Source organism: Rhinopithecus roxellana, chromosome 3, assembly GCF_007565055.1.
Source record: "Rhinopithecus roxellana isolate Shanxi Qingling chromosome 3, ASM756505v1, whole genome shotgun sequence".
NCBI classification, from domain to species: domain Eukaryota; kingdom Metazoa; phylum Chordata; class Mammalia; order Primates; family Cercopithecidae; genus Rhinopithecus; species Rhinopithecus roxellana.
The window spans coordinates 71,172,442-71,193,781 of NC_044551.1; the positions used below are offsets into that span (position 1 = coordinate 71,172,442).

A 21,340-nucleotide genomic window follows, 5' to 3' on the forward strand; every position below is an offset into this window, starting at 1 on the left:
CCTCCTGGGTTCAAGTGATTCTCTTCTGCCTCAGCCTCCTGAGTAGCTGGGACTACAGGCGTGTGCCACCACGCCCAGCTAATTTTTGTATTTTTAGTAGAGATGCGGTTACACCATGTTGGCCAGGCTGCCCTCAAACTCCTGGCCTCAAGTGATCCACCCGCTAGGCCTCATCAATGTACTTTTAACAAAGCTAACAAAGCCCTATACACTTTTATGGGATCAACACTGCTTTGCTGGGAGAGATGGGGGAAACATTTTTTTTAACCAGGTTGGAGTGTCTGACTGCCAAAATTTGTTTAGTAAAGATAACTCACTCATCTGATGTTGAGCCTTTCAGCACTTCTTACTGCAGGGCACCTTCCGTCCCTCAGCCAAACATATATTCATTTCAAGATGCTAAGAATGAGTGGACTCCTCTTGGCCCTTGAATAACTTTTTTTCTTTTTTTTTTTTTTTTTTGAGACGGAGTCTCGCTCTGTCGCCCAGGCTGGAGCGCAGTGGCACGATGTCGGCTCACTGCAAGCTCCGCTTCCCGGGTTCACACCATTCTCCTGCCTCTGCCTCCCAAGTAAAAGCCTGTATTGGTATGGTTTGTATCAGACTGAATTCAAAGCATTTAAAGCTCATGCTCATGCTCTTTAGAATATCTGTCAATTTCTGATAAAAGATTGGGAAGGTGGGGCCAGGTGCGATGGCTCATGCCTATAATCCCAGCACTTTGGGAGGCCGAGGTAGGCGGATCACGAGGCCAACGTGGTGAAACCCCATCTCTACTAAAAATACAAAAATCAGCTGGGCGTGATGGTGCACGACTGTAATCCCAGCTACTTGAGAGGCTGAGGCAGGAGAATTGCTTGAACCCAGAAGGCGGAGGTTGCGGTGAGCCCATATAGCACCACTGTACTCCAGCCTGGGTGACGGAGCGAGACTCCATCTTGGAAAAAAAAAATGGATTGGGAAGGTAGACACAGAAACATGAACAATGTGATGGGACAAAATTAATCTTTATTTGTACTGTTCTACTAAATTATTCCACACTTTAATACTGAATGTACAGAGAGTATGTAAATATGTATACATGCACACACTATGTGTATATAAACATGGAAACACACACACGAATACACATATGTGTACACACACACGCAAATAATAACAGAAAATTTCAAAGATTTTGGAAAATCATGGAGGGTTCCAAAAATGATTTTGGAAAATCATTTTTGCCGAATTCTAAAATTAAAACAAAAAGAAAGTAAAACTGAGGCTAAGATCACAAAACTAGTCAAATTCTTCCTTAATTCAGATTTGGACCTAAAATACCATGCTGGGCAAAATGTTTGTAATCTCAAATCTCATGTCACCTAAAAGAGGGCATATGAGTCAGGGTAAGCCAATGCTGTTACATACCATCTCATATTTCAGAAGCCTTACTAATCAAGGCTGGTTCTTGCTCATATTACAAAATCACTGCAGGTCAGAGACGATGGTGAGAGAGGGCGTTCTGCTCCACACAGTTACACAGGGACACAGTTACCTTCCATCTAATGGCTCTTCTAGGACCTTAGAGTCCTCCACTGATACCTGCATCCTGCCAGCATGCAAGAGGAGAGGAAGAGCATGGAGGATGGAGGAAAGTTTTAGGGGTCACACCTAGGGTTCTCTATGATTCTTTCACCCATATTCTACTGGCCAGAATTCAGTCACACCAGCAACGTAACTGCAGGGCCGCTGGGAATTATAGTTTAGGTCTGTACCCAGGAGGAAAAGAACAGGGCTGTGGGTGCACATCTGGCCAGTTTCTGCCACAGATTGATTTCTAACACCGTGCTTGTTTTTTCAGCTTTCATCTTGACCATTCCTCAATTCAGAGAGTCTCTGAGATCCTACGCTGCAACTCCCTGGCCACTGGAGCCCCAGCATTACCTTTCCTTCATGGAGTTTGAGATCACATTTCGGCCAGACTCAGGAGATGGTGTTCTCCTGTACAGCTATGACACAGGCAGCAAAGACTTCCTGTCCATCAACATGGCAGGGGGCCATGTGGAGTTCCGCTTTGACTGTGGCTCTGGGACTGGTGTTCTCAGGTGAGGGCTGAAACCTTCTGGGACCCTTTCCCTTAAAAAGGCAAATAGTAACCACTTCAGAAAAAAACCCAACTTGCCATTCAGCAGCTCACACTCGCCCTGTCTTTTCTACGTGCTTATCTTCTGAAACTTGTGCTGACTCATCCTGCTTCAGGCAGATTGCAGGCTTCCCATAGAGAGTACTCTCCTTCCCACAAGGCTTCCTTTTCTCAAATAACTACCCAACAGGTGCAATTCTATGCTTCAACCTATGGAAAATGGACTTGCTTCAGGTGGAGGTAAACTGCCTCCATTTCCACCTGAAGTTATGCCACGTCATCCGCAGAAACTTGACGAACTGTAACTAATCAGTATCTTATACAGAGCGTCAAATGATGGGCATCCAGCAAATACATGTCAACTAGTAAAAAAGTATTAATATTTTTGAACAAAAATGTCCTTGATGACCTCACTCTAAATTTTCTCTTTCCTCTTGAACTATTTCTTTAATGGAAACTGACAGTGAATCATCAGCAATGCAAAGACCCGTTCCCTAAGCAGTATGCTCAAGAAAGATGTGCGATGAGTGGTTTCAATAGCATAGCAGGAAATGGGTGCTTCTGCAGTACTTGCTGGTGTTTGCAGAACTGGTCTGAGTAGTCAAAACTTTCCTACTGTTATCTAGTTTGTGCTATTAAATTACTTAGCAGGTGGATTGTTCCTTGGAGCCTGTAGTTTGTAGATGCAGATGCTTTTATTTATGCCTCCCATCTTTTTATTGCATTGATGGTAGTTTTAACCTTCAAGCCAGAGGGGCCACTAATCGAATGCAGACATACTTCTTGTTCCTACGTTTATCTAATGCTTCTCTTTTGAAACTCACTAGAATGTTTTGCTCCATGGTGCCCTGTAACATGATATCAGTCAGTCTGTTGTTTCAAAGAATGTTGCAAACTGTTTTCCATCACTCTTCATATTGCTAGACTGTCATGTTTAAAAAGAGTATGTGGGTGAGATGCTAAAACCACGCATTGCCCTTCACTACTGACCATTTTTCCTGGCTGATAGAAAATGCTCACTGCATTAGGTTTTAACAGTTCTTAAAAAGGATGGTTTGTTTTTGTCCTTGTGGCTGAATTCCTGCACATCAGTGACACCTTCCCCCCTAGGGGAATGGATACATATTGTTGTACCTCTGGTTATGCAAAAACATCCTATATTTCAAGACAACTTTGGTGGGGATTTAATTGATTCAATTTACATATGATTATGCAAAATAGCCAAAGCAATTCACTTAGAACTGTATGTCAGGTTGACAAAGGAAGACACCTTGAATATCACCTTGCACTTTTAAATGGTTTTCTTCCTGGATAAGGAATGACCAGAAAGATCCAGCAGAGGGTCAGGGCTCATCAGCCCTCCTCCTGGACAGACTGCCCCCTCCACACTGCCTCTCTGCAGTGGCAGCTCCAGCTGTGGGGTCACGAGCACATGGAACCCTTAGAAGTCCAGCATTTCTCTCTTTCATAACTCTGTGCTTATTTTTGACACGAGATGTTTTTAATTTTTTTTTGTACATTTATTAAGTTATTGTTTCACTGCCTGTCAGGAAAGGCAACTGGAAAAAGAATTTTTCAGAATTAGGTGATGAAAATGAGGCAAGAGTTTCTAAGGGACAAACCACCATCTGTCCCCTTATCCCATCGCCTCCTGAGCGTAACCTAACAACAGTGATTACTCTTGGTGTTTCAGATGCCCCGTTGGAAGCTGTTTATTTTGAAAACCATTTCAAAGACTTCTTGCTTAATTAAGAAAATGCAGTGAAAACCCAAACTACAGGAAGTTGCAGAAGTGGCCAGATCATTTTAACTTTAGGAAAAGGATAAGATGGGCAAATTCATTATGAACTTGATTAAAAAATCACAACAATCGAAATGAGTTCTTGATGGCCGTGATCAATAAAAGGATGTTGAAGAAGGTGGCATATTGACAGCAAATGACCTCTGCAGTACGAAAACATGAGATGGCTCTGTTATGGAGATAGACCACTTAAAAAGGGCTGCTTATTTCTTTATTGCATATTGATTTAGCCAAGGTGATTAAATTCTAATTGCTAAGAACAAATCACAAAAGCATTTGCCAAAGCAAAAAAAAATCAAGTGAGGGGGTGGTGACCTTTCAATAATTGTGCCCATTGGTATTCCTCATGGTTTTCTAAAGATGATCGAGGACCACGAGATAATTGGGAAGTTCAACGAGGGCCAGGAACTAGACATTGCTAGAAATACAAATGTAATAATGAGTCTCTTTCTGCACACCTCACTATAAAATGTAATGAGTAAAACTTGCATAAATATCATTTAACTTTAAGCACTTCCACTTTGAATGAATAATTGAACTTTTAATGTAATTTTAATCATTTTTACAATATCAGAAAATATGGAATCTGTTTCCCTCCCAATATTTTATTATGAAAAATTTCAAACATATAGAAAAATTGGAAGAATTGTACGGTAAGCATCCTGATACCGAGCACCTATAGTCTGTAATTAACATTTTGCTATATTTGCCTCATCACATATCTCGCCATTGTTATATCTGTCCATCCATCCTTCTTATTTTTTTAAAAAAATTTTAATGACTGAAACAAAGCATCTAAAACTGCAACTTCTCAAAGAACCACTTGTTCTTGCCCATCTGTTCATCTCTTCAAACTTGACCTTGGCCTCCCACTGGGCCTTGTGTTTAAGACCAGGGTCTCTGAAGACATCTTTATTGATAACAGTTTTGTCCAAGGGGATATGTGGTGGCTGTAGGGGCGATCTGAGGTGCCATCATCAACGTTCTTCGTGATGACAGCTTTGCGTTGGAGTAGCGTCTGGCCAGGACCACCACCAGTTTTCTAGGTTTTACGAATGTGCCCTTTTCAACAGCAGCCACTCAGGCCTACAGCAGAAAGGTCCTTCTTATTTTTTATGCATTTCAAAGTATGTTACAGACATTGGTACACTAAAGAATTGGTTTTTTACATCATAGCTCCTATAATTTTTCTCTTCTTCCAAGCTTGTGTGCAATCATGACCATATTTTACCTTCATGCCACCTCTCATCTAGAAAACTCATTTCACCAGACTCACTGAACCCCATTTCAGGCTCATTGTAAGGAATAAATCAAACAATAAATGCAATGCCCCTACTGTATGAAGGGGTCCAATAAACAGTAACTAATCCTGCTGTTGTTACTAAGCAGTAATTAGTGTTTTCTTTCTACTGAATGGATTGGGGTGCCTAAGGTTAGCACTAGCTTCCTCATGGCTAGATTGACAAAAATGATCCATAACATGCTAACCTATGCTCAGTTTCCTTCTGTGTTAGTCAAGGTTGTCCAGGGAAACAGAACCAATAGGCTATAAATAGACATGTAGAGAGCTTTATCCTGAGGCATTGGCTTGCATGATTATGGAGGCTGAGAAGTCCCACAGCCTGCCATCTGCAAGGTGGCAGCCCAGGAAATTTAGTGGTGTATTTCCGGTCCAAGCCTGAAGGCCTGAGAACCAGAGAGCCCATGATGTCCGTCCCAGTCCAAGTCAAAGGCCCAAGTACCAAGAAGCTGATGATGTAAGTCTTGGTCCAAGTCTGAAGACCAAAGAACCAACATCGAAGCTCGGGGTCAGAGAAGATGGATGTCCCAGCTCAAGAAGAGAGAGCACATCCCCACTCCTCTTCCTTTTTGTTCAGTTCAGAGCCTCTGCAGATTGCATGATGCTTGCCCAGGTTGATGAGGGCAGATCTTTACTAAGTCTCCTGATTCAGATGCTCATTTCTTCCAGAAACACACTCACAGACACACCCAGAAATAATGTTCTACCAGCTATCTGGGCATTCCTTATCCTAATCAACTTGATACATAAAATTAATATCACATCTTCCTTCCACAGGAGTGAAGATCCCCTCACCCTAGGCAACTGGCACGAGCTTCGTGTATCTCGCACAGCAAAGAATGGAATCTTACAGGTGGATAAACAGAAGGTAGTGGAGGGAATGGCAGAGGTAAGAACAGCACACCTTTTCTCTTGATGGTTAGTGTGAGCCAGAGTACTGTTTTCTGCCTGTCTTGGTACAAAAGCAGCACAGTGTTGTGGTTAAGTACATGGACTTCAGTGCCTGTGTGAATCCCAGCTCCCCATTGGGCAAATTACTTAACTTTTCTATCACTTAGCTATAAATGGGGATAATAATAGTATGGGCCTCATAGAGTTGTTGTGAGGATTAAGTGAGTTGACACCCAATACGTTTAGCACTTACAAAATTGCCTTTCACCTCTTCACCTCCCACCTCCATCTTTGTTCTTATCAGCTGCACCAGGTAGTAGGTAAGAACACGGACTCTGGGGTAGGGCCCATGGTGCATGGGGGAGGCCTGACAAGAATGGGCTGTGAGTCCAGACTCCTGGGGCTCAAAATCTGGCTCAATTACTTACCAGTGGTGTGAGCTCATTCTGGTTACTTGACCTACCAAGATTGTTTTTCTTGTCTCAGCATTATCCTCTTATCAGTGGGGATAATGGTGATGATAATAGTGCCTACTTCACAGAGTTGTTGTGTGAATTAAAAGAATTATACATGTAAAAAACAGCAGTACCTGATGCCAGGTCAGCACTAAATAGCTTTACTTAGTAGTAGCAGCAGCAGCAGCAGCAGCAGCAGCAGCAGCAGTAGTAGTAGTAGTAGTAGTAGTAGTAGTAGTAGTAGTAGTAATAGTAGTGGTGGTGGTAGTGAATAGTGTATGGTTATGGAATCAAGAGGATAGGATTTCTACTCAAGATTATAAGTTTCCTCCATGATTTTAATTCCAAGGTCATATACAAAGAAAAATAACATTTTTAGGAGGAAGTCAGGGAGATTTGCTTTAAACTATAGCCTGCTAGGATTCTGCAAACACACACACAGTTTACAGTTCCTCAAAAATAGAGGGGACTTTAGATTTGCCAATATCTTACTTCCCACCAGTTTTCATTCTGCGCAAAGGAAGATTTGCAAAGGACATTGACAAATTTGGGTATACTAATAAGCAAATAGACTAGTAGAAAAAAGAAAAGGAAGGAAAAGGGACTTTTGCTGGGGAAAGAGGTACTTGATTGGAGAGAGAAGAAAGAGGGTCACATATGTCCAGAAGCCAGCCTGAGGGGCTGCTGCAGTGGGAGGACCAACTGGAACCAGTTGGACCTCCTTGGGAGTGAGGGGAATCCCAAATTGGGTTCTGTGTCAAGAGGTGGGCACCCTTCACACCTAGAAAATGCTCCATATATATCTGTGGAAGGCAGGAAGGGAGAGGGAGGGAAGACAGGAAGAGATGAAGGGAAATTTACTTTAAATGGAGAACCGAAGTCAATTCTGGTGCAATCCAGAACATTCTAACCGCCGACTTTACTCCAAGACAGAATTAGAAGCTCACAAGAATGCACCTGGCTGGCTGTTGGTTTAATGATATAAATTCAATTATATCTCTCTAGATCTTAGTTGCAAACATCTGTAAAACAGGAACAAAAGCTGAGGATGGGAACGTTTGTAAACAGTAGGGGCAGGGTCCATGATTATAAATAAGTTACTCTTCAGGACGCTTCATTTACTATTAGGATTTAAGAGATGACACATAGGTAAAAACCACACCTCAGAGTTTCTATCACTGCACATCAGCAAAAGAGCATGAAGCCAATATGGTGGCACCTGCACCCTCCATTTTGACTTTTTGACCTTTGGTGGCATGTGGGTGAATGGAGCTGACTGGAGTTTTAAAGCAAAAGAAAAGCAAAAGGAACCCACAGGAAGGTGTGGCTTTGGTGTGTGCATTGGAGGGACGTTCTGCTGAGTCTACTGTGAGCCAGGAGTGGGAAGGCCAATGCCTGATCTCCATATGCTAAACCTTCATCAAGTCTTTTCCACAAGGAATTCTGTTCCCCCACTGTCCATATCATGTTCGAAGTGTGACTGACAGGGCAGTGGTCTTAGAGCTCAGAGACAGATGAGGGCAGGGGTTAGAGTACACTTTGAGGGGCTAACCCAGGACCTAAGCACCTAAGAGCCTGTGCGCAGACTAAGCCTGACCACCAGGCTGCTCAGTTGGCAGCACTGAGAAATATCAGAAGCCTGGGCTTGGGTCTGACTATGCAAGACGCATGGGAGAGCAGTGCTTCTGAGACTTTCAGGAAACTCCAGCCCGGAGGTTTGCTCAGCTTTGCAAACTGCTTCCAGCCAAGCCAAAGTGTAGGATCCAGACATAAAACCCCTCACTGCAGAGCAGGCCTGGCTTTGGTGGGGTCTGTTTGCTTCTCTCCTGCGGTCCCCCTTGGGCATGGCAGCTGCAGCCCTTCCACTTGTCAGCAGGAGAGTGTTGGACGAGGATTTTGATGAGCAGCCAAAAGGAACTGCTCCTCACTCCACGAGGCCCCGCTGCTGGACACAGCCATAATGCAGTTTTTTTTCCTAGCAGCCAGCTGCTCTGAAACCTCCTTGACCCTGTGTCCTTCCTCCTTTCCTCTTTCCATCTTATTTTAGCTTTTGGGTAAGAGCAATGACAAGAGAAAGATGCCTGTGGGTTTATGGTGACAGTTCCTGACTGGTTCAGTATTCTTCTGGGCCACAAGAATTCCTGAAAGCCTTTATGATTCTTTGATAACCTCCTAGTTAAGTAAGAACCCTCAAAGCTGCCTGAAGGCTATTGACAGAAGGCACTTCGGTCAGTTAACCTAATTGAAATTTCCCTGGGCTACCTGGCTGGACCCAGCCACTGTGGGCGCTCCCTAAGATAAACAGAGCTTCCCCCTCCATGGCTCGCCTGTCTCGTCTTCTTTACCCTTGACATGACCCCAGATTCATTCTCCTCCTTCTGGCCAATGATCTTCCAAAGCACAGACCTCTCTCTCTCCTGCTTAAATCTCACTGTTTTTTTGGGTAAAGTTCATGTTCCTAATGTGGCGTATAAGGCCCTGCATGCTCTGGCCCCTTCTCGCCTGTGCCTTATACTCACATTCCCTCTAAGCCCCAATGTCTTCCAGTTTCTACAATGTTAACTCTTCCTTGACCACCTCCCCGACTCCCTGTGTCTAGGGTAGCATATGAGACTCCCTTGTCCAGCACCCCGGTGCACCCATAGCCACCTGTACAGTTCTTCCCAGGGCTGATCTCACCTGCTCTTTCGCTTGTCTGTATTCCCTACTTGCGTAAACCCCTGCAGGGCAGGGACTGGGTCTTTCTTATTTTCTGCTGTTTGTCCAGCACTTAACATGGTAGATGGGGCATATTATAGTAAGTGCCCAATAATATTTGTTAAATAAATGATCAAAGCTGCTACTATTTGTATTTATTTTATTGTAAATCAAAGGAAATAATAACTTAACATTATCTAAAGTGTGTTCATTCCCAGAGCTCTCAAATTTAAGGGTTTATTTCTCACTCATGATACATACCCACCAATGGTTAGCTTAGCTCTAATCTGAGATCCGGGCTGAAGGAACAGAGGGAAGGAGAAAAGAGCATGGTGAACTACTCTCCGGCTCTGAAAGCCTCTGCCCAGAAGTGATTCTTTTCTCTTTTACTCGTGTTTTATTGGCTATAGGAAGTCACACAAGCTCATCTGAGCCAGCCGACAGGTTGGAGGCAATCTTCCTGTGGGGAGGGTACCTGTGAACAGTAGTGCAGTCTGCCACAGTCATCATGACATAGCTATGAGGTAGATACAATGACTCCCATTTTGCAGACAATGAAACGAAGTCTCAGAAACACGAAGACTTTCACCAACATGCAGGCAGGTGGTAAGTAGCGATGAGAAACACTGTGAGAGTGAAGCCAATGTGTAGACAGATTGTCGTGTGGGGCTTGAGGCTCTGTCTACCATTTTGTTCCACAACAGGGAACTGGAGACACATTTGATCATTTTGAACATCTGTTTTAAAGTTATACCATGCTTTGTTTTTAATCTCTTGGCAGGGAGGCTTCACACAGATTAAGTGCAACACAGACATTTTTGTTGGCGGAGTCCCCAATTATGATGATGTGAAGAAGAATTCAGGTGTCCTGAAGCCTTTCAGCGGGAGCATCCAGAAGGTACAGGCATCTCTTCCTCATGTTTACTGGGCCACCCAGACTGTGGACAATGAAAGTGAGGATTGCGATCAGTGTCATCTGCTGCACCCAAGAAAGACACTTTGAGAAAGTTTTAACATTTTTAAGATTTTATATTTTAATGCCCGCAGCATGGCTTTCCAACCTCACTTTCTTATAACATCTGCTCCTGGGTCTATGCCCAGCAGACATTCCATGAATGCTACTTGGTGATGATGAATTTTTACAGCAAATCTACCAAACAATATTAGGACTGCTGAGGGAGTGAAATGGCATCAGGTGTCTGCAGATACTTCCACAGTAGGGAAGGAAGTGGATGGAGGTGAACAGCAACCTTGGCTCTGCACTTCCCTTTGGTGGTACTTTGCAGGTTGCTCAACATTAGAGCCAGTGCTCATCCCCACCCCCACACTTTAGCAGTTGGTGTTCATTGATCATGTAACCAAGCTCTTAAGAGCATCAAGAGTTTTTCCCTAGAAGGTTCAGGAAAAAAAAAAAAAAAAATTCAGTAAAAGATACTGACTCCCCTGCTCCCCTGCTCTCTGTCTTTTTTTTTTTTTTTAAGACCGAATCTCACTCTGTCGCCCAGGCTGGAACGCAGTGGCGTGATCTCGGCTCACTGCAACCTCCACCTCCTGGATTCAGGAGATTCTCCTGCCTCAGCCTCCCGAATAGCTGGGATTACAGGCACCTGCCACCACGTCTGGCTAATTTTTGTATTTTTAGCAGAGATGGGCTTTCACCATGTTGGCCAGGCTGGTCTCAAACTCCTGACCTTGTGATCTGCCCACCTTGGCCTCCCAAAGTGCTGAGATTACAGGCGTGAGCCAATGCTTCTGGCCTGCTCTCTGTCTTTTATTCCTTCTCATGGGGCTGCCCATGATCTCTGTGGTTATGAAGACATGCTCTGTCTGCAACAGACCTGCTTGACTCCCCAGCCCAGGTGGGCAGAACCACTGAACACTGGGAGAACAAGTATCTAAAGAAAAGCATGTTTAGTTCTTGGATATTAGCTTCGTCCTATTTTCCTTTCGTGACCAATGGTGGCTAAAGGATCCTGATGGAGCATGAGGGAGGCTAAGGTGAAGGAGGAATGATGAAAGAGTCCCTCCTCTCACTGAAAAGGGCCCCTGGGGCTGTGGCCATCTTATCTCCCATCACAGTGTCAGGCCCAGTCAACATTTGCTGACAGTCATGTGTTTCCCTTTGTTACTGAACTTTGAGGTATGTGACACCTTAGTTCAGACCATTCTCCCCCATGAGTGGGTTTGGCCATGCTTAACCAGGTGTTTCAAATTCTCACCTAGGAAACAAGCTGGGATGCCAAGACATTATCCATCCTCTGCCCACTCTTCTCAGGCTGTGCCCTCCCCTTCACCCAGTACACACAACCCTCTCCCTATCTCCTGCTAGAAGGACCACCCTCTCCTGCCTGATTCATGGGCTTGGCCATGTGCTGTAGTGAACAGTGCTGTTCTTGGCTTGTCTCAGCACATATTATGCAGTCTTATGGTCCTTCACTTGCAGCATGAAGGAGGAGATTGTAGAAGGATCCTGCCTACTTTCTAGCAGCTTCTCAGATTCAGGACTGGGGAAGAGTTTTCTCTCAACTCTCCCAGTGCTCTCCAAGGGCCAGGCAAGCCTTTGGAAGCTTAGATTCGTGGCAGGAAGTGCCATTGCTAACGTCTTATAACCCCTGGGCAGTGGGGATTCCCCTGGGAGGTGTTCTTTCTGTCTCCAAGTTCTGCAAAGCCAGCAATAGTTCAAAGTAAATCCATATTCTGAATCAAGGGCTGGTAACGTTGGATCCATTTATTGGGGGCTGGGGTACCAGGTAGCCCTTCCTCATAATTTGTCAGTTTCACTAGAGTCACATTGCAGGGCAGAAGGTGCAAGGGAGCTCTTGAGCGCCAGTAAATCCATGTACAGGGTGGTAAAGAATGTGACCTGTGTTTCACTTTTGTTTCTTAAGTGGGGAAGGGAATGTGCGGAGGGAGGGGATTCAGGAACGTCAGGGAAGGAGGATGGCAGGAGTGAGTGGGACAATCGGGGGGGTCCAGCTCATGAAATTTTAGGAGACTTCTTGAGAACATTAGTTGGAAACATACAGGAGTACACTAGGAAGTGTCTCTGGATTCCACAGCCACCGGGAGCCAGGGTGCCCTGTTTGACCTCCGCCTCCGTAACACTGTGTTTTGTACTCTCCTCGCTCTCCTTTATATACCAGTGTCTCCCAACCTCAGCTGCATCTTCTGAGGTGACTCTCAAAAACTTTTTAAAGTTACTGACAACTTGGTCTCACCTTCAGAGATTCTGGTTCAATGGGAATGGGCGGGTCTGGGCATTAGTATTTCTTAAGAGCCCCCCAGGTGGTTCTAATGTGCAACTGGGTTGAAATCCTGAACTTTGTAGTTCTTGGGACTTCTTTACAACCTAATCGAGTGGCCAGTCTTCTGGAACCAGAGGAGCGCTTCACTCCGCAGATTCTCCCAAGTGGATCAACTTGAGATCACTTCAGCTCCTGCGTAGATGCCAAGACTCTAAAAGTAGAAACTGGGCCGGGCACGGTGGTTCACGCTTGTAATGCCAGCGCTTTGGGAGGCTGAGGCGGGTGGATCACCTGAGGTCAGGAGTTCGAGACCAGCCTGACCAATATAGTGAAACCGCATCTCTACTAAAAACACAAAAATTAGCCAGGCGTGGTGGCAGGTGCCTCTAATTCCAGCTACTTGGGAGGTTGAGGCAGAAGAAGTTCTTGAACCCAGGAGGCAGAAGTTGCAGGGAGCCAAGACTGTGCTACTGCACTCTAGCCTGGGCAACAGAGCAAGACTCCATCTCAGAAAAAAAGAAAAAGTAGAAACTGGACTTAAAAAATTTTTTGTTTAATCTCCGTATGTGTAGCTCAGGTTAATGTGCTAAGGGAAGCTTTAGAAGACTACAAAGATGTTTCTCAATTCCTGAATTTCTTTACGTTTTTCTCTCCCAAGATCATCCTGAACGACCGAACCATCCACGTGAAACATGACTTCACCTCCGGAGTGAATGTGGAGAATGCGGCCCACCCCTGCGTGAGGGCCCCTTGTGCCCATGGGGGCAGCTGCCGGCCCAGGAAGGAGGGCTATGACTGTGACTGCCCCTTGGGCTTTGAGGGGCTTCACTGCCAGAAAGGTACGCTCAGGGGTCTGAGGCACAGCTCCCTGGAGGGAGTGGAGGGAATGGGCAGTCAACTGGGGGACCACAACTCTTAATGGGAGAGTTGTAACAGTGGTACAGCCATACTGGTTATTTTGATCAATTATTTCAATACCTTATTAGATGATTACTTATAAACTACCATAATTCCTTAATAAGAATTAAATGCTGAAATACTTCTGCTAACAGTGGATAAATAGGTTTCCCACCCTTTGCCCTGGCTCCTTCCTTGAGAATCGCTTCATGGTCTAGCAACCTAAGAGTTAACTCACAACAGAGTAGGGATTTCCAGAACTTTTGCGCCTCAGCCACGCCTGGAGCCTGTCCTGATAGATGGATGCCTATGCTTTGTAGACTGATGAATATTTTGACCCCTGTCTGTGAGTGCTGTATAAAAGAAACCTTGCCCAATATGCAAAAACACAAATTACACATTAGTTGCTCCAAACTAAAGTATGCATAGCCTTCTGTATAGTGCTATTTTCTAGACTATCAAATTGCTTTGCCTCAGTTTTCTCAACTGTAAAATGGGAATAATAATAGCAGTGTTATTGTGTGTCTAACACAGAGGGTTGTGGTGTTGACTAAATGAGACAATGTATCCAGAGCATTTAGAAGAGGGCCTGGTAAGTACTCAAGCAACCAACCAATACTGGTCATTATTATTCATGGGGAGAAAAATAAAATCCATTAGCAGGTGCTGTGGGCTACTCAGTTTCCATCTTGCCCTAGACTGAAAGCCAGGGCAGGTCATAGACCATGAGACCCTGCTGGACTTGCTCTTTGTACCTGCTTATGCGAAATGGAGGACATGGCCCTGGTATCTAGAAGAGGCTTCCCACATATATCCATCATGTTGGGCCTTCGTTTTTCAGTCTCAGTGTGGCCTCACCTGCCCAAGAACTTTAAAAAAAAAACAAAAACCTGGAGGAAATAAAGCAATGAGCCTCTGAAGGAACGTGCACTGTCTTTCCTATTTCCAGGTTCTTGATTTTTATCAGAATTAGGACTTAGAGGAGAACTATAAATTACAGGTAGTTATGTTGGTATATGGAATGGTAGGAGAAGTCATTCTGCAGCAGTCTTGGAAAATATGAAAGATGCCAATGTGCCAATTGAAAGACTTAGTAGTATTTCTTATATTTAAATGAATTTTGAAATCTACATGGCAAATCATGAAATGTATTTTTAACAAGGAAGAGTAATTGATTCATTTGTGAATTACCCTGATTATAATCCTAACAAGCAAATTGCTGTTTAGCTAATAGGTTGTACTTGCAGAGATTTAGCTGGAGTGGCTCATTCATTCGGAAAATTGGGTTTGGATTTCACACATCAGTGTTTGAATTTCCTAAGTCTCCAATTTTACCACAGGAGCTTCGAGTTCATACCTGCCTTATATCTAACATTAATGATCAATATATAAATCCCAGACTTAGATGAACATTTAGCATTGGAAATGAAAGGGAGAAAGAAAGGATAATGTGTGATCTTGTTAGCCCTCATTTCCTGGTGCAGAACATCAGCCATAACAGAGATAAAGTGCTCACATTTATAGCTTTGTAACTATAGGTTCAGATTCAATGAGAAGCAAATCTTACCAGAAGGTTGGGGCAGATCCCAGTGAGCACCTGGATCTGGCAAGATCTGTGAGAATGGATGATGGCAGAGGGAACTGCAGGACACTGGGGCCTCTTTTCCTGCAAAGCAGTCTAGAACCAGGATTGGAATCCAGATGAGCCAGCAGTCACCCTCCACGTTGAATCAGTATCTGATTGTGTTTTGAAATCAAGATACTGCTTCTGGGAAGATGGCATCCTTTGCAAATCCTAAGAAGGTTCATATATCAGAGGTATGGCCCCTATGCCATAATTTCCTCTCCCATCATAATGACTGGAGAGGATTAACGGGGCTCTGCAACAATTTTTCCAGGCTCCAGCAGGTCCCAATTGTGGGCAGTTGCCATGCCAACTGCTTTAATATTGGGGAAAGCATTTAGTCCCATTGTAAAGATTGGAAAGAAAAGGAAAAGAAATGGGCAATTATGTTGTTCCATAGAGATGCAAGAGAATACATAGAAAGTTTGGGTAAATCCTTGGTTTGAAAGACAAAGAATGGTGAGAAGCCATCTTTGGTTGTCAGAAAGAATCCTGTCTCATTCAGCAAGGTGATTTTTAGCCTCATATATTTCAAAGTTGGAGTTTTTTTCTGCCTCATAATCAAACCATGTTTTAAAAGCAAGAACCTGTTCCCAGTATTCCTACAGAAGTTAAACCAGTCCTTTTACATGGAGTAAAATGGTATAGAAATAACCAGCATCAGGCCTCATCCAGTCCATACCAAAGGGCCTTTCTTCATGAGGAATTTCATTTTCTGGATCGTCAGTGAGTCTGGGTCTTTTCAGCTGCATCAGATAGTGTGGCAAGTGAGTTCCACAAGGGCTGTAGTTGGACAATTTTACACTTGTTCCCACCTCTTGGTAACCCAGGAGAGCAGGGGCCAGAAACTCAGACAAATCCTGGAGCAGTTCCAGGCACTTAGACTACATGGTGGTTTCAGGGCCCCCACTTTTCCCTGTGAGGCTGAAGGCAGGAACAGGAGAGCCTGACCCAGACCGAGGGGTGCACCGAGCTCCCACTAAGCATCTGAGAGGCTCTTGGCATGCCACAGGCTTCCTGTAGCAGTGGCCACTGCAGAAACTCAAACCTGTCTGTCCCACCTTCAAGACCCACCAGGACAGAAGCCAGACGTTCTTCTTACTCCCAGCCATGACTTCCGGTGCCAAGAAAAAACATAAGGTTTGACCTTGGGGGTCCTCTCGCCTTCCAATTGGTAGGTTTGACTTTCAGGCATCTTCCCCACCCTAAACCTCAGCACCCTATGCATTACCCCAACACCTAGGCCCCTTTTTTTCTCAACAAGGTCTTCCCCATCAAAAATTACTTGCATATTTAGAGATTTCTTTCCTTTTTTCTTTACTTGCATCCAAGTGGACCCATCTTGTGTCCCAGTTCCTCAGAGCTTGTGTATCTAAGTAAGTTACTAAAATGTTCTAGAAGAATTTCACAAAGCACATGTAAAAAACTAAGTTCTGAGGAATATTAATCGCTGCTTTGTACACACACATACACACACACACGCATTCACGTACACAAAATGGGAGGAGGCTTCTATGGTGAAATACATTTGGATAATCCTGAGTAAACAGACAATTCTCTCACTTCTGCAGAATTTCTCAGAGCCTTTGCCATGCTCTGAGTGTCTAAGAGGTGAATGCAGGGCGCAGATGTTTTCTCTGGGTTCTCCCAGTCAATAGTGGACAAGTCACCTGGGAAACTAAGCTTTGGCCCTTCCCTTCCCTGTGTTACTAGAACAGCTTCAATTCAGACTGTGTAGGATCCCACAGGCCACTAGATGGCGGTGTTTCTCTATAGCAGGTGGCCCCGCACAAGACAGCCAACAGCTGTTGAGACAAAGCTAGGCTTAGCGCATGTACTCATCGGGGTGCACAGTCCTTAAGTATCCAGTGCTGCCTGATCAATACTGACCTACCACACATGCAACATTTAGGGCATTTATGTTGTGTTTAGTTGAGTAACATCACGTTCCAGGGTCTGATTTGGGTGATTTTTTTGTTTTTGGGTCCAGTGTATATATAAAAAAAAGCTTCTGCAAATATAAGAAAACTCCGTATATAAACCACAAATTAATAAAACACATAAATTATGCATACTAAAGGGAATTTCTCTTTAATGTAATTTAATATATTAAATTTTATATCATTTAATGTATTGAAAATTAGTATACTAAATTTTATATTTAATATTAATATATTAATATTTGATTTTAAATACTAAATTATATTAACAATATGTTAATATTTAATACTAAACATAAAATTTTAATATATTAATTATTTTAATATATTTAATATGTTAAAAGTATATTTAATATATTAAAAATAAGTCATTTCAAATTAATTGGAAAAGAGAGGTTATTGTTACACAAGTAATTGGGTTGTTATATGGGAAAAAAATTTCAATTGTGTTTATCTTACAGATGAATTAAAGAGTGAAACATGCAAACATACACATTAAACAAATACCCAGACCCTTCGCTGCAGTCCTTCAGCTAATGACCATGTTGGCTGTTCCCAGTTCTTCATTCTGGTCATTTCCTCCTTTAGTAATTGGATTTTGTAATAGCACAATTCTAAGATGGTTCCCAAGATTCCTGAACCTTTGTTAGGGAAACAGGAGCATAGGAGAGCCAGGGTGACACCATTTTAAAAGTCAGCTCCATCTTAAAACTAGCAAGGTACATTCCTTGTCAGTCACATGGTCATATAAGATGTCTATGGCTGAGGAAGCAGCTTAGTAATGCCTGCAAAGACAAACCCTAGGACAACCAAACATTCAGATGCTCTGATATCACATAATAATATATGCTTTTAAGATGAGTAGAGTCAGGCCAGGCGCGGTGGCTCATGCCTGTAATTACAGCACTTTGGGAGGCTGAGGCGGGTGGATCACCTGAAGTCAGGAGTTTGGGACCAGCCTGGGCAACATGGTGAAGCCCTATCTCTACTAAAAATACAAAAATTAGCCAGGTGTGGTCGTGTATGCCTGTAATCCCAGCTACTCGGGAGGCTGAGGCAGGAAAATCACTTAAACCCGGGAGGCGGAGTTTGCAGTGAGCCGAGATCATGCCACTGCACTCCAGCCTAGGTGACTGGGTGACAGAGCAAGACTCTATCTCAAAACATAAAAAATATAAGATGATTAGAGTCATGCTTTGATGTACTTATGCACTAAAATGCGAAGGATAACTTCCTTTAGAAAACACTTAAACCAACTGCAAGAGCCAAATTCAGAGGAATTTCTTTTCTGTGGATGGTATATCATTAAACATCCCCAGAATGGGAGATCTGGGGGTGTTTAATGTAGATGTTTATCTTCAGATAGTTGAAGGGCTGCTAGTTTAGGGAAAGTTTTGTTTGTTTTTACTTTGTGGCTATAGTCAGCGTACTATAATAAAGACCTCTGTGCCTAGTAGAATGGTCCAGCACGGGAGTGAGCTACCTTGTCTAAGAGTGAGCTGCTCACTGTCGGAAGTGTTTGCTCCTGCGGGATGGACATCCATCAAGGATGCTGCTGAGAGGAGCCCTGGTTGTTGGGGAAGTTAGCCTTCCATGCCCACAGGGCCCTTTCCTTTGCTAAGGTCCTGTGAACGTGGGAAAGAAACATTGGTCCCTTCAACTCTTTTTTTTTTTTTTTGAGATAGAGTCTAACTCTGTCACCCAGGCTGGAGTGCAGTGGCGTGATCTCAGCTCACTGCAGCCTCTGCCTCCCAGGTTCAAACGATTCTCCTGCCTCAGCCTCATGAGTAGCTGAGATGACAGGCATGCCCTGCCACACCGGGCTAATTTTTGTATTTTTGGTTGAGACACGGTTTCACCATGTTGGCCAGGCTGGTCTCGAACTCCTGACCTCAGATTATCCACCCGCCTGGGCCTCCCAAAGTGCTGGGATTATAGGCATGAGCCACCACACCTGACCAACTCTTTATAGTCTATTGGGAATTCCAAGTTCCTCAAATGGAAAATTTGCTTTGCCTGGACTGCAGGGCTTCTGGCTTGGAGGCTGCTGTCCACTGGGGTGTTTGTGTGTGTGTGTGTGTGTGTGTGTGTGTGTGTGTGTGTGTGTGTCACCAGATGGCACAGGCTTTTAGGTATAAATGTAAGAAAATGAAAAAAACACATTTCAACTAATCAGTAAGGCTATTGCCACAGAAAAAAGGCAATGTAGAAAAAATTAGGTATACTGGAAATGGTAGAGAGAAGTGGGGAATAGGAAGAGATTTGTTAAAGGATACAAAATTACAGGGAGATAGGAGAAATAAGTTCTGATGCTCCGAAGCACTATAGGATGACTATAGTTGACAATAATAAATAGTTTCAAATAACTAGCAGGAGGACATTGAGTGTTCCCAGCACAAAGAAATGATACATTTTGAGATGGGATGGATACACTAATTACCCTGATCTGATCACTATATAAGTATCAAAACATCACTATGTACCCCAAAAATATGTACAATTATTATGTGTCAATTAAATTTTTTTCAATAAAAGCAAAAAAATTAGGTATAGGGTTAGGTTAAAATATAATCATGTTGGCCAGGCGCAGTGGCTCAAACCTGTAATCCCGGCACTTTGGGAGGCCCAGGCAGGTGGATCACCTGAGGTCAGGAGGTCGAGACCAGCCTGGCTAACATGGCGAAACCCCAATTCTACTAAAAATACAAAAATTAGCCGGGCATGATGGTACATGCCTATAGTCCCAGCTACTCAGAAGGCTGAGGCAGGAGAATGGCTAGAACCCTGGAGGCGGAGGTTGCGGTGAGCCGAGGTCATGCCACTGCACTCCAGCCCGGGCAACAGAGCAAGACTCTGTCTCAAAATAATAATAATAATAATGATGTTTACAACATTTAAACCAACTACAAAGAGCCAGAAAGGGCTCAATGGTCACTTCAAGCTGTGATGATTTTGGATGTGATTATTTGTTCCTGTATATAGTCACTTAAGTGAAGCATAGTTTGACCATTTTTTTATTCTGCAGTGTTTCTCGAGGGTGCCTCTGCCTTTGTTAATCACAAAATAACCAGGGGTCTGGAATCTTGCAAGTGGAGATGGGGTGGGAATGAGGGCGATATTTTCCACTAGGGAGAGAGAAGAGGCAGCTAGCTGGCTTATCATTCCTTTTTCACACGCAGCCTAGAGCCAAGAAAAGTAATAATCATTGACAAGGTAAGTAACTCTTGAGCAAGGAGCTGTATCTCTAGATTTAAAAGAAATGCAGATTGTCGGTGGAAGGTGAGGGAGCCTCAGAAGTGTCAGACAGCTGATTTCAAACATCTTCTTGGTCCACTGCCACCCCCACCTTCATTAAGCCGAGCTGAGGCAGGGAGGCGGGTGGCTGGGTGCCAATCATGCTGAGGAGAGATTTCCAGTGGTTCCCCGCGGGGCTCATATTCACATTCCCTAAGAGGACGTTCTGGACCCTCGGGCAGAGCTTTGTGAGAGAAACAAGGCTGGCTTCAAGTGATCTGCAACCAGAGTAATTGGGATTTGACAAGGACTGTGAAAGGCTGATTCTCCCTGTTCTCTTTCATGCTGGCACCGGTCAGAGTGTGGGAACTACTGCCTCAATAGTAAGTACAGTAAGTCCTATGAGAGACTGCGAGAGCGCTCTGGGCTGGGGCCAGGGCCTGCCAGGGCAAGCCAACCGCATGCAGGGGGACCCGGGGTGAGTGGTGTGGGAGCTGGGACATGCCTATGCATGGTGGGAAGCCTTCCCGCTGGCCGGCCAGAGGACATTCTCTCCTGAGCTGGGGGCTGAGCCGGCAGCTGCTGGGGGCGCCCACAGACTCCCTCGGAAGCTCGTGTGCAGAGCTGATGTGTGGCAGGCACGTCCTGACCCTTGCAAGGAGCTCAGGGGAAAGAAGGCTGTTGGCCACAGGCCCACCGCCACGGCCAACAACAGCAGAGACTGGCCCTGGCTGTACCTCTCCCCTCTGGGAGTGAACCGAACCCACCAGGGACTCCTTGGTTCCGTTTAGCTCCGGGAAGGCCTCCCCCGCGGCTCAGCTTGCATCTTCTCTGCTTCTCCCTTCCCAGCCATGGTGTCCTGAATGAGGGGCCCGCTGCCCCAGCTGAGAACTTCCTTCCACCTCCTCCATTTTTGCACTCCTACCTGCTGCCCAGTCCTCCTCCTCCCTGACATTTCTGTCTATTCCTCTGGGTCCATTCCCTCCCCTCCTTTTCCGGCGCTGCCTTCTTTCCTTTTCTGTTTCCCGTCCTTCCTTGCCGGGTGGCTGCTTTCTCTCCAGGTTGTCTTCCTGGGCACTTTCTTCCCTCCTCTTCTTGCTGCAGTGTCCGTTCTTTCTCATTCATCCCACC

The 21,340-nt window shown here is 44.5% G+C and overlaps 1 protein-coding gene and 1 pseudogene across 5 annotated transcripts in view; one reads left to right on the forward strand and one right to left on the reverse strand.

Annotated features, from left to right (window-relative positions):
* The window catches only part of EGFLAM (EGF like, fibronectin type III and laminin G domains), a 201,040-nt gene that overhangs the window by 161,245 nt on the left and 18,455 nt on the right, over positions 1-21,340 (forward strand). For 4 of the 5 annotated variants that reach the window (XM_030927902.1, XM_030927904.1, XM_030927901.1 and 1 more), the window contains exons 14-17: positions 1,844-2,087; positions 6,004-6,115; positions 10,051-10,167; positions 13,173-13,353. In XM_030927902.1, coding sequence (XP_030783762.1) covers positions 1,844-2,087; positions 6,004-6,115; positions 10,051-10,167; positions 13,173-13,353 — 654 coding nt within the window. Of the gene's footprint in view, positions 1-1,843; positions 2,088-6,003; positions 6,116-10,050; positions 10,168-13,172; positions 13,354-20,117; positions 20,593-21,340 lie in introns of those variants that run through there. The other variant, XM_010367665.2, reaches the window with a different exon arrangement.
* On the reverse strand, positions 4,722-5,163 carry LOC115896464 (annotated as a pseudogene).